At 36.6% G+C, this 14,091-nt stretch overlaps 1 protein-coding gene across 1 annotated transcript in view; it reads right to left on the bottom strand.

Annotated features, from left to right (window-relative positions):
• LOC150085454 (uncharacterized) overlaps positions 1 to 14,091 on the bottom strand; it is an 860,907-nt gene that overhangs the window by 180,400 nt on the left and 666,416 nt on the right. Inside the window, exons 6-7 of the mRNA XM_090374571.1 lie at positions 7,519 to 7,584; positions 4,447 to 4,582 (exon numbers count right to left, since the gene is read on the bottom strand). Of these exons, the coding sequence (XP_090230697.1) occupies positions 4,447 to 4,582; positions 7,519 to 7,584 (202 nt within the window). The remainder of the gene's footprint in view (positions 1 to 4,446; positions 4,583 to 7,518; positions 7,585 to 14,091) is intronic.

A 14,091-nucleotide genomic window follows, 5' to 3' on the forward strand; every position in this document is an offset into this window, starting at 1 on the left:
GTATTAGAAAACAGACCTTGAGCTTCTGGTTGCATATCACTGTATGCTTTCTATTAACGACCGACAAACTGATTTAAACTAAACCTTATTAAGATAAATAAAATATATACATAAAATAAATACTAAAACGGATATAAAATAAAAGCGTTAAAATACATAAAGGCGTAAAAATATGTAAGTAAAAAGCAATAAAATATAATATATAAAATAAAATAGGTAGCTTTCGGGGCGAGGTGTCCCTTTCTCAGGTCTTACTAAAACGGATATAAAATAAAACTGTTAAAATACATAAAGAAGAAGACTTAAAAAGGAACACCTCGCCCCGAAAGCTACTATTTTATTTTAATTGCTTTTTACTTATTTTTATGCCTTTATGTATTTTAACGCTTTTATTTTATATCCGTTTTAATATTTAATTTATGTATACATTTTATTTATCTTAATAAAGTTTAGCTTAAATCAGTTTGTCGGTATACAGTGACACTAATGCAGGATAATTAACCAGCGATCAACAGCTTGATTTTCTTCCACTCCTAGCTGCATATAACTTTATTGGAAAAGGCAGAATAGAAAAAAAGAGAGGAAAAGGCGATCAATATTCTGCCAAGACGAATATCTAAGACTAACATTCCGGGATAAGCCAATCTGCAAATTTGAGACCATATGCAGCACTTTTGTCAAAGATGACTTTAGAATGTAAATTTGTTAAATCTACTTACCGCCTGACCACACAAATCACTTCTTAGGTGGATAGTGTCTAAGTTAAATTCTGATGTTGCTACACTTGTAACAAAGGATCAACGTACTGCAGCCAAGATTTAGGGAGACAAAAATATCTGGATTTAAATTTAATGCCTTAGGATTAATAAACGAAGCCAACATTTAGACATGCTATATCACGATATCAAAGACAAAATTTTCTGTAATCTTGCAAAATTTAGTTCCAACCACCATCCCATTATCCGTGAATTCACCATCAGTCAGTACAATGCGACCCCCAACAAGAAAATGACACTCTCGCCTGAAATAAAATAATATTTTATCCGAAGTTTATCAAATCGGAGATAATCTTGGGAAGACTTCGCGCCTATGGCCGGAGCTTGCTATTCAACAAAACAGCTAAGGAAGCCATTTTTATTAGTGCAAGAATTATTCTAAACGGGCTACGAGGGTGCGAATAATGATGTGAGAATGTTCAGCAGGAGAAAAGATTGGTTTAACGTAAAGACCAATCAGGCCTTTATTAAACAGAAGGCATTCAAAATTGGCAACGACATCGAAGTGAGAAAGACCGTATTATATCCAATACGGCCTTTCTCACTTCTCACCAAAGACAGAGAGCTAATTTTCTAAGACAAAAAAGGCAATGTTATCAGGAAGTAATACAAAGCAAAGTGGAAAACTCTAAAAGAAAGGTCGATAAGAAAAACTGTAGGATTTAAAGAAATACCAGAATTTTAGAGAATGGGCTCCGTACTCTTTCGAGAAATCTCCTGAGAAGACGTTAAGCACCAACGCACACAATAGTGCAGCTGACAAAATGCTATACAACTTAATATATAAGACATCCAGATGTGAAACTTCGGATGCAACCTAAATAACATAATCATCACAAAGGACAACTTAATTAAGGCTATTAGTATTTTATCCGGCAGAGCAACCGTAGGGCCAGATAAATTCACGATTTTCAATGTTAAAATAAGTAGCCCATACACAGTATTGCGGTATATACATCAGAAAGTTCTGAAAGGCGGGAACATTTCAACCATCTGGAGTTGGCATTACATGACACCAGTCCCTAAAATTATACAATCAAAAGATCCACGTGATTTTAGACCCAGTTCAATAGGGTACTTATTACTAAAGCTGGTTGAGAAGGCTTTATTACCACCACTTGTGAAACATTGTTTTTCTCATAGATCTCCTCACATTCATTCGGTTATACTTGAACTATGAATCTACTAGAAACCCTATTTAGAACTGGAAATACCCCTGATGAAAGGGCACATATTGGCATAATCTGGGAAAGCAAATTAAGACAATATTTTAGTCTCAGCACTTGTATTAATACCGGTATTCTATTTCGGAATTAATGGCAGCTTACTTAACAGTACAAAACGTGCTACAACACAAAAAGCTGAGAGTTAAACACCAAAGCTTATAAATGCAGTTGGCCATTACTCGGAGTGTGTCCCAAGGTAGTGTTGTCGGCCTTGTTCTTCGTTGCGGCTCTGGAGCCATTATTCCAACAACAATGTAACTCCATGTATCATACCAACAATATTGAAATATTCATAATTTCCAAAGACCATTCCCAAATCGCAGAGATTACTCGGCAAGCTAACTCACAAATTCAGGAGCTCGAAGAATATCTTGAAGCCTATAGTTAAATCCACAAAATCGCGCAGATGGCTTTCATTAATAAGAAGAATAATATAAAATAGAGTGATAAAATTCATGGAACTACAGTTAAGAAAGTAAATTGCCAACTGACTTAGGATTAATGTGGAACAGCGGTTTAATGTTCCAACTCCACTTTGCTAACGTGGAACACCAAACTGTCTAACGTAAAAACTAACCTACTAGCAATATAGGATGTGAGACACGAGCTTGCGAGAATCAGAAATTCGTCACTCACAACTCAAGACACAGAATAATGCAATACGCCAATACCAATGTACGCCTCTACAATATGATGGTCAGCTTGTCAACACTCACCAAGCTGCTAACTCGTCAGATTGATGCCCCATCGATAGAAGATATCATCGCGCTAACAAGAGGAAGAAATAGAAGCCATCCCCCACTTAGGATGAAGCTATCAAACTTGGACTCCTAAAAGGAATGTTCCCATATAACACAATTGAACACTTCAACACCTTCTCCATTGATCCGGTAAAGTTTGAAGTCAATAAAACCTACAGAAGCCAAATTATAGACCAAATCTGGACTAAATCACCAGGATTGCTGTGAAAATTGGGCAGTTTTTTATCAGAAATTTGTACGATGTGAACAATTCAATGCAATAATATAATAAAAAATAAATCAATCTGTTATGTTAATTGCTGAAGAAAAGATAAAGAAGTCAATATGTGTATTTAACTCTTCAATTATTAAGATCTATGTTATTTAAAAGTGAATAAAATTAAGTAAATATATATATATATCTATTTAATAATTATTACAATACAATAATTATATTGTAAAGATCTGAAAATTTGTATAAAAGTGTATAATGTATATTTCAAAATTTCTGTAGTAGTACAGAAATTTCTGTAAAATGTAGTAAACCCTCCTATCTGTACAGGGGGTGAACTTTGAGTTAATAAACTAATAATAGTAATAATAATACTGTAGAGCAAATTACTCAGTTTCGAAAAAACTCGTTAAACAGTATTGCAGGAAAGTCCTCCACTATATCACGGTCACCAACTTGAACACTACCCCGTGGATGCAGCTCATCTTAGTGAGGAACATCCTGGCTTTTTCTAGACTGATTTCCGGAAGTAATGACGCTCCTGACATTACCAGATCAGTTGAGAAGCCATAAACTGGCAGGAAAGAAAGTGACAGAACATACCCACCTCTTTGTAGTACTGTACTCTAAACTATATTGAAGGTTTGAAAAAGATTCTTCCAGGCCAAAACTCTCTGTTTTTATAGCAGGCTGGAAATTGATTTAAATAAATTTTGTGAGTCAACTACAGGAGTCAGGACCTGGGAAATGCATTATCAATCATCTGGTTATAGGAAAACTATTCAACGCTCGAACTAAGTTCATTCTTTCGGTTGCAGTTACCATGGACGATTGAAGAGACTCGTAATGTGAATAATATTTAAATTAGGAAGCACAAATAAAATTGTATTCGACTGGTGTGACTGAGAGAACTGGCTAGTTGTATATAATATCATCCAAAAGTTGCATGTAGTTAACATTTTAAAGCTGATATTCTTAGATTGCTAGACAAGCTGTCACTGTTTTGAAAAATCCAAATTATGCTGTACAGATATTTAAATGGTTTATGTTGTATCCATTGTGTGTGTGTGTTTTGTTTATATAGTATTTGTTAGTATGAACCAGAGCTCTAATGCTCAATACATTCTACGTTGATATCAATATTTGTAAAAGAATAAGAGAAGTTTACCTCAATATGATACTCTCCAGAAATTAAAACGACAAAAATTTTAAAAATCGAAAAACTTACACTACATTCAAAAATAATTAAAAATCAATTTAAATGCAGTTAAAAATAAAAAATCAAGTAAAAAATTAATTTAATTAATTTAACGAAACAATTGCAAAACAATTTTTCTTCCCGAAGTTGACAACGCATTTCGACCGTATGTCGTGATCACAGGAATGAAAATGAGAATTTTTATTTTCATTCCTGTGATCATTAAAGCCAACACTACACTATTTCAATGATATTTTCGAAAAATTTCACTTACCTCGTAGGAAGCGTTAAATCGGCACGCTTCGACAGCCTGTATGCTGTCTGCATTCTGTTAGAACCACGAACTCTTTTCACACCTGGGAAGTCAAATTCTCTATCGTCCACCCGAAATTTTCTAATAAGATCGAAACCTGTGAAGTAATAACATGCCATTACATTTTAAGTTAAATAATAGAGTACAAAAGATTCGAAATTTGCTTAGAGTGAATTAAGTGAATTCTTTTGTGGAGCGTTTCAGAAAATAAATCTGATTCGAAATTGTCTAATGAATATGTCACCGAATGCAAAGCTTCTGTTACAGTATAGTGTGGGTCATATGAAATCATTATGCATGTAGGGGAATTATAAAAAAAAACACGATACACACTGTCGTCGTAGCGAAACTTTTTTTCTTCTTCTGTACGAAACATTATACTATACATAGCAACCCTTGCTATGCATAACAGTGACCAATGTTGATATGCACAATATGCATTTGGCGCACAAAAGGGAGGATAGTATCTGCTACAGTTTTTGGATTAGTATTAGCCATATAATGCAAGGAAGCCAAAGCTTTTGCTACACCGGCCAAAACATAATACTTCACTTACAAAATCCATACACTTTTAAATCTCTGGCCTTCCCAGTGAACTGGTACGCCTACAATGAAAGCAATGCGGAGATGGGGGGAAACCCTTGGTGCCGTTTGACACAAAATACACTATACACGGTAAAAATAAAAAAAAAAGCAGATAAGAAAATAAAAATTATGCGCTTCCCTCCGCACACAAGTAACTATCTAGTTGACCTCTGAATTTCTTCAAACTGTCAGCCTCAACTACCTGCGAAGCAACTTGTTCCAGCAATCAGCAAATCGCTGGCTAAAATAAACCTTCCTATAATCCAATCTAAACTTCTTCCCCTGTAATTGTCCTTCGCTGGATCCTTTCAAGAAGCTTAATGTCTTTTTTCAAATGAGGTCTCCATACTTGAACAAAGTATTTCAAATGCAGTCTTACAATTGCCTTGTACAATGGAATTATGACCTCTCTATCTCTACAGGACATTGTTCGATAAATCATTGATAGGACACCATGGGCTTTCCAGGCGGCCTTTTTACACTCTTCAGAAAACTTCATATCTGTCCGTATCGTAACTCCCAGATCGCTTTCTTCTTCTACTGTTTTTAATTTGACCTGGTATTCAGTGAAACTCTGCTGAATAATTAAACAAGGTTCAGTACAGTATACACTCCATCAGCAAACATCCCTAGAGGAAGATGACTATGGTGCAATTCACTTTGGAGAAAAAGGTACTTGTTGCTATGTATGCATCCACTGATCTAAGTGACAGCGCCCCATCATGCATATGGACATGTGTGACCAGTAGGACTAACCAGGCTGATCATACAGAGCAGGTGGAACACAAAATGAAGTTTGCAAACCCTCTGCTATCCGAGGACAAGTTCATGAATGTACACGAGAGGGTGGACTCTCCTTATTATATGCGTCACGAATAAGTTTGTATAGCAATAAAGGTACAAGGATCACCAGTCAGTTTGAATAGTAAGGTAAGTTATGAGAGACCTTTTTTCCCCTAGAATTTCTGAAAGCCAAGATATATGCGACTATGTATCGAGCGGACTGCGTACTGACAGACAAGCGGATAGATTTTTAAATTTGCATATTTTGAAACGTAAGAGGCAAATTTTGAAGGTGAGTTAGAAATATTTTTATTTTTATCAGAGTGTTTTTCTACTGAGAACAATAATATATACTGTATATTAATTTGAGGGCTGACTGGTAAAGCTAGAAACCACAAGGTGTCTGAGGCCAAAAATATTTGGGTGATACTGATCTAGAGGATCAATCCTTAAGATGGCGAAGAAATCTGGTTGGTACTAATTCTTGTGAAGCAGGTTCATCAATCATATTTATGATTAGAGTCCAATTCATAAATTTGATGTTATGGACACAATGATGAAGTAGCCAATTAGCACAAGTCCTTGTAGAAAATTATTACTTGGCCACAATCCTGCACTCTTCACATATGATTTGGATGCAAATGAAACATGAGCAACATAAATGCTTACCGCTGGCTAGTGTGTTGTGTGTGCTTGTATTGTGTGCGAGCGCACGCAAGCAGTGACACAAATAAGTTTCTTTTTCTTTCTTACGCCAAGAAATTCTCAAAAATTTCGCTCACTTCGATTGAGAAACCACTATGCACATCTGTGCAAAATGCTTCTCTGCTAGAGAATCAGCATTTAATCCTCTTCAAGGTATTATTATTATTATTATAAAACAAATAAAAATTATTATTATTATTCAACCAACAAAGTTTTATCCTTACAGAGCCTGGAAATAAGGAGGACACGGCTCAATTAAAATGCATCTATCTGTGGGAGATTCACATATATGTTCAGTTTTGGATTAATATAGGGTATAGAGTATTATGATAACATCTATACTTTTTTACAGATTAATAATTCTTTATTGACTCCCACAGGATAACATCTCGACTCATTTACAGTTTATATATTCAGGTGCGAGTTAGGTTAAACAGTTTTGCAGACTGTATAAGGCATATCTTTTACACATATCGTATCTTCTTGTGATGCAATGGGTGATTCGTCATGCCAATGTCATTGGATCTTGACAGGTTGTCTGGAGAACGCTAAATTTTTAAGAAAAACAAAAACTCGTTAAGAAAGTTCAATGAGCAGTTACTTTGCTCCTGTTCAACTTTATCTTCCTCGTAAGGTGAGAATGTAGATTAAACACTTTTTTGCAATTCTAGGTGCGTGCAGGCTTTCCCACCTGACGGATAGAGTCATGTAAAACTGATGCTTCTTGTCGGTGCATGTTGATTATACATATTCGATTCAGATTTTTCTCCTTTATCAATGTTTAAAACCTGTATAAGTAAGAAGACTTATAAGGGTCATAGTATTTTTGTTTGAAATTATGTTTAAAAATCTGTTTGTTTTATTTTTGAAATTTATCAGCCAAAGCATTTTTCATTACAATTAATTATTATCATCAGTTATATTTTATTATATTTATATTATAATACATAAATTCTTTACCTGGGAGGTCATCTTCTCCGATCCTAATATCTGGACATATCCTGTTTATATCGTTTCCGTTTCCTTCTGCATAGAAATAGATGATTATTTAGAATGAGAATTTTAAGTCATTACATGAAGGTTAAAATATTTCTCACTTATCCGATTACACATTAAGGAAAAATGACTAACAATCTTTCTTAGACATTTTTTTCTGCATTTAGGCATGCAGCATAATTGCATTCTCTCTGTGACCCTGGGAACGGGTATTAGTTTAATGATAGAATGATATGCAGCGGGTGGTAGGCAATCTTGTTAATTGTATAATGGCTTTAACAATGTTCCCCAACAACTCAGGCCCCATATCTAAAGTAGTCTAATGACGGCAATTTTTCACTTCAGTAAAAAATAAAAATATTTGCGTCAGAGGTGGATGGGACAATAATAGCAAATTCAATGGAGGAAAACTGTATACCAAGACTGCTCGAGACACCTACAAGAATAGTAACATAGGAAGGATATTCACTTGTGATAATGAACAAGAAAAATAGGAAAGTAGATTCTTCCCTACGTTGTTGGTTGTACCTGTATTAAATTTAAACATCTCAAGTATACACATAAGATTGTGAAAAGTGTAGCAAGTCTACTACTTTATTCAATATGCACTGTTCTTTCATTTAAAGTAACAGGAAAGTTCCCAGCACAGTTAAAGTCCTACCACTTTGGAAGTCCAATGCCGTAATGAGTAACGAGCCCGAGGCCCTAAGATTAAAATAGTTTATTAGTAGTTCAGCATCTTCTTGCTCTTTTAAAGCATAAGAGGGAGATCAAACCATCCAGTAGTGCTCAGACAATCTATCTCCATTCTTCATTTCAGCTATGTCGATTTGATAACTTCAGATGGGAGCTATCTCTGCACCTCTGAAGTTACTGTTCACGATGAAATGCATTAAGGGGAGTCAATGAAATGAACAAACGTGAATACCATCCTGCCTCTGCCAATCTTCTAATAATGGTCGGCCAACTCTCCTTAGGCCTCGTTCAACATGAATATCAATTACCAGGTGGAACGTCAGGCCTCGTGAGACCGACTGTAAGAACCTCTTCAGACTCATTCAGCTGAGTATGCACTGTTCGTACACGTGGCCAGGGCACCTTAAAAGCCTTTCTGCAAACTGGTTCATCAATAATCGGCCTACTCCTTTTGCAAATAATGTATATGTTACAATGCTACTCCAGAGTTTTATATACTTCTCTAGCTATATCGCTTCCAATTTGTAGCCTGTTTGATTATTTACATATATATCTCTAAAATATATCGACATGTAAATTCCTGGCCAGTTTAAATAACTTCAGAAATTTTACCGACATTGAGTGTATCGTAATTAATCTTTTATTAGGAACGTGTAAGATAATAAACGGCAGGCTAGCCATCATTTTACTGAACATCTTTTAAAATAAACAACAATGGGATAATTTCACTTCCTTCATAATATTGCACATGTCGCGGTCATTCCTTTCTAGTGACTCCCTTTAATTCATCACAACGTTTATGAGTGAAACGTATTTCTCAAAAACCATATCGTTTTCGGATTTAAAAACTATAAGCCTTTTACTACCATCTATAAATATACATATAAATTTAATGCTTCCTCTGATATTAACTAGGATTTTCCTTATATACAGAGAGTTAAACAATTAGATAAATTTTCTTCGGAAGCTATTATAATTGAATACGACATAAATTACTTTCGCTCTTCAAAATCAAGCGCATAAAATTAAAATTGCCACACCTGTTGTATAATGTCAAACTATGGTCCGCTCTATCAAACAGTAGTTTAAATAACATCGACCTGCTTATCTTGATCGAAGAACAAGACAGATAATGTCAAAAATGGGCCAAATTAGTCACGGTAAGTTGGCTAAGCAAAGTAGGTTATTCTCTATTTACAATCCTCGCATCTAGACAGTTTCTTCCTATTCTACACGGCACTAGATAGGACGGAACTTCCTTAGCCAAATAGTCAAGCAAAAAAGTAGAGGCATACACGTGTGTTTGAATTGACTGCGGTTCAAGCCAACATGACTATTAAATACGGTGATGCTCGTATGTTTGATCTATCTCATGAATTCCTCTGACCTTATGTGAGCATATCGGAGTAAAATTTACCCTCCCCCCATTCGCACGGTGGTCGAGTTAGTGGGTCTCCGAGAAGAGCACACGTGTTTTTTTTCCTTATTTTATTTCCAGTTTAATCGAATTTTTCATTCAGAAAATAAGTAGAACAACAGAATGCACACAATAATTTCTTAGTTCACTTGGCCCCAAATCTAAGCAAAACTAAAATTTAAAACAATGTTTCCTGTAGGTGGGCGGTAAAGGATGGAGTATGAGAAACACTTGACTTCAATGAAATTCTGAATGCAACAAAAATTATATCCTTATACTTTGTAAAACATTTTTCGAAGAAAGTCATTAACAGCTGTACAGTATAATTGCCAAAATAGGCAATTATACTGTACTTCCCATTTTTCGAAGCATTACTAATGTTAGACTTATCCATCATAAGTATATACTTTAGAAGATGACAACTCCTTAAAAAGCAATCAATATGTTGAGAGAATGTCTTCTCTGAGAATTAGAACATCTCCCGGCTAACACATAGTGTTAAGGCGCCACCGGTAGTTTGCCACAACTGAGCCATCAATACTAAAGCTCTTGTGAAGAAAACAGTCCTCTGTAAATGCCAGGGGGGGGGGAGAGAGAGAGAGAGAGAGAGAGAGAGAGAGAGAGAGAGAGAGAGAGAGAGAGAGAGAGAGAGAGAAAATGGTTTATGTCGAGTTCGGTAATTATAGATTAGAGATATCCAGGAACTCCTTCAAAAGAACACTGGCACTCATGAACAAGTTTGACTTGGATATGGCTGTGAACAAGAAACAGTTTCACAGAACTATTTGGAGTAGGTTCACTGATTGACGGATGAGTTTCGTATGTGTGTGATGATGTCTCCTGCAGCAACCTGCTCTCTGCGATTTTTCATGGGGCTGGATTTGACGTCATGAATATCCTCTATTTCCGAGAATTGGACTTTTCCCGTTTGAATGAACTTTCATTCAAATGGGAAACAAGGTGGCTTGTGAGCCGCCAGAGGAACAAGGGGCACAACATATTACACAACACATGACCCACACACTTTTAAACCTCTGGCCTTGACAACGTATTCTACTCGATACAAAGAACATATGCGGAGATGGGGTAAATCCCTGGTGCCGTTAGACCTAAAAATACTCTGTACAAAGCGTATTATTCTACCAAATATTTTTATGTTTTGTACAATCTTTGTTCTGTTATACACTTTAACTGGGCGCATGCCTGTTGTGTATATTATATGTTAAAAATAAAATAAAATAAAACAGAGTTGAGCAGTGTTCTGTTATTCTTCTGGCTACTTGGCCGCAGGGTTGTGTGTGTGTGGTACGGGAAACGTTGGGTCCCTAGTGGGACCCCACGTTTCCCGCACACACCATTAGGAGCTGAGCCAGTCAGTAGAAAAACAGGATTGCAATTATAACCACTCGCGGCTAACACAGTGGTTATAATTGCAATCCTGCCACCGTGTGGAAAAATGCCTGCGTTTTATCCCATCTGTTCTCCGTAACGTATAGTGATTCGCCACTTGTTACTAGTTTGGAGAGGGCTGCATTCGAAGGAATGTTTACAACATTACTTCCCAAAGAGAAGGACAATCAACTCTTGAATTACAGAGTTTACTGAACAGGGATAAATCTGTCTCTAACATGTCGAATTAAAATGAATAGTTAAGCTTTCAGTCATTGTAGTTTTTGAGATGACTTCCTCAAGGTTGGCTTTTAAAAAGGTCTATTTAAGAAACCGATATTCGAGGGAGGAGAGTTTTCTAAAAGTTGGATATGGCAATTCCAGACCATATTGAGGAGGGAGAAAAAATGTTGGTTCTACGATAAGATTAAAATATTCAATGATTAACTGATAAGAGGAGACATGTAGAAGATGCTGATTTAGAATCCAAATGATTTTGTTGCTCATCTTCTGTTGGTCATCAGTCTAGTGTTGGCATTCGAGGTGAGCGGACGCGCTTTTTCAGGGCTCCTCAGTTAAGTGGATTGGATTACTGTTGATTAGTGCTTTTAAATATTCGATTTATTTAGATATTGTTGGGATTATTTTGCTATAGGTTTTCCTGTAACAGTTTGATTTTTATAATATTATGGATATAATTTTTTAAAGTTAATTTTCATTGATATTTAGCTAATTTTATAACGGTAGTTACGAAATCTGCCTTAAACACGTCACAGGGTATCGTGACTCACACGGAAATAGCTGATGGCGATTTACGGGTGAGTCATGATTTAATCCGTTGCGAAACCTGTGGAATGTTTTCCAAGGTCGACCTGGTTACTAATCATAGCTCACATGGGGATTCTTTTCTTTGTGATCGATGTAAGGAGTGCACCGATCTTATATTACAATTTGGTGCACTGATGGAACAATTTGAGTCACTGAAAAAAAACGGGTGCTTGCCCTCGAGAATAATGCATCTGGGAACTTGTCAGGGATTCAGGGCTCCAGCAATCTACAAGTGATGCACACCCGATTCGGGCCTCAAAACAGAAAAACCAAGTGCAAACTACTGGGTTAAAAAGGACATTGTTTTCTTAGGAGACTCAATTATCAGGGAAACGGGGAATATTTTTTGTAATAAGGACAGGTGGAGTAGAACCAGGGTAGTCTGTCGGGAGCAACTATTAATGATGTCACCAAAAGATTGTCACATTTTAAGGGAGGTAAAGAGAATATTATTATTCATGTGGGGACTAATGACATGAAACGTACACGATCTGACAATTTGTTGGAAAAATACAGGACCATGCTGAGGAAATGCCGCGAGCTAGGCCACAATGTCTATGTGTCTGCAATTCTGCCCAGACACGATAGGAGGGATTATATGTTAAAAGCCTTGTGGATTAACTCAAGACTTGAAGGACTCTGCAAGGCTTTAGGAGGGAAATTTCTATCAGTATGGCCCACACTTGTAGGTAGAAGGAATTTGTTTTGTAGAAACGGGATATACTTAAACAAAGCGGTGCAAAAGTTTTTGCCAGTATTATTGAGCATACCTTAAAGGTTCAGGGAAACTGCTAGTTAGGGGGGATGTGGGTAATACTGACACGCGTTTATTTGATAATACTGGTCAAAGTAACTCTTGCACGCACCTCAAGAGTTCTTATCAGTTACCCCAACTGGACATATTATCTAGATGTTCTGGGGGCAGAAACGTTTCAAGTGAGCAGGTAGCTAATGCCAGGGAAGAGAACCTAAAAAACTTCAAGGGTTGTGTTAGGGGAGTTAAATATATAAGAACAGTAAGTCTTAATTGTTTATATAGTAATGTTAGAAGTGTCGTCAATAAAATGAGCGAATTCGAACTGCTGGTTAAAACAAGTAACGCGGACATAATAGGGCTTACGGAGACGTGGTGCCACCCGGAAACTGGGGATGATGAGTTTCAGTACTCCTTGTATAATGTATTTAGGAAGGACAGGGTAGATAGAAAGGGTGGTGGGGTAATGCTTCTTATCAGAAGCAGCCTGAGTGCGAGGATAGCTTTCCCGAATTCAGACGTTTCACATGCTAGTATAGAATCTGTATGGTGTGAGATAGTTGGAAACAAAGGTATAATGCGAGTAGGAGTAATTTACAGACCAGGTGATTGTGAAGATTATGACAAAAGCCTCTACATGCAAATGGAATGGGCAAGTAAGCGTCAATGTTTTATTATGGGTGATTTCACTTTGCCTCTAATTGATTGGAGTAAATGGGAAGGAAACTCGACATGGGGAACAAAATTTTTAAATCAACTAGATGACTGTTATTTGTATCAACATATCAGGGAAAGTACTAGAGAAAAGAATATCCTAGACCTCATCATCACCCATGAATCAGATGACATAACAGGGCTGACAGTAGAGGAACCAGTAGCAGGAAGTGATCACGGAGTTCTACGGTGGATGATGATGAGAGAGGTAGCAGCAATAAAAGGCAAAGGAATGGGTTATAATTTCAGAAAAGGAAATTACGATGCCTTAAGGTACTACATGGCCTCTATTAACTGGGTAGATATCGCGCAGAGAATGAATACAATTGAACTGTGGTATGCTTTTAAAACATTAATCACAGATGCCTTGAATGCGTATTTACCATTAAAAAAGTACTACAAGAGGAGGATTCCAAGTTGGATGAATAGTGAAGTTGCCACATTACTTGAGCAGAAAAAGTGGCATGGAAAGGTTTACAGAGCAATAAAAAGTACTGAAGCCTATAACAGCTACAAGCTGATCTGTAATAGAGCCACAGAAAAGGTTCGACAGGCAAAGGCAGTTTATGAGAAATCACTAGCAAACAGAGCAAAGGGGGGGGGGGGGTAAGGAATTCTTCACATATATAACTGCCAAGAAGAGCAGGATAAACCAGATCGGACCTTTACGTAAGGGAAAGGGGATAGTATTAAATACACCAGCTGCAGTTGCACTCGACAGTTATTTTGCATATATTTA

The sequence above is a fragment of the Mastigoproctus giganteus genome, chromosome 5, assembly GCF_048544385.1.
Source record: "Mastigoproctus giganteus isolate SK-2022 chromosome 5, ASM4854438v1, whole genome shotgun sequence".
NCBI lineage: Eukaryota > Metazoa > Arthropoda > Arachnida > Uropygi > Thelyphonidae > Mastigoproctus > Mastigoproctus giganteus.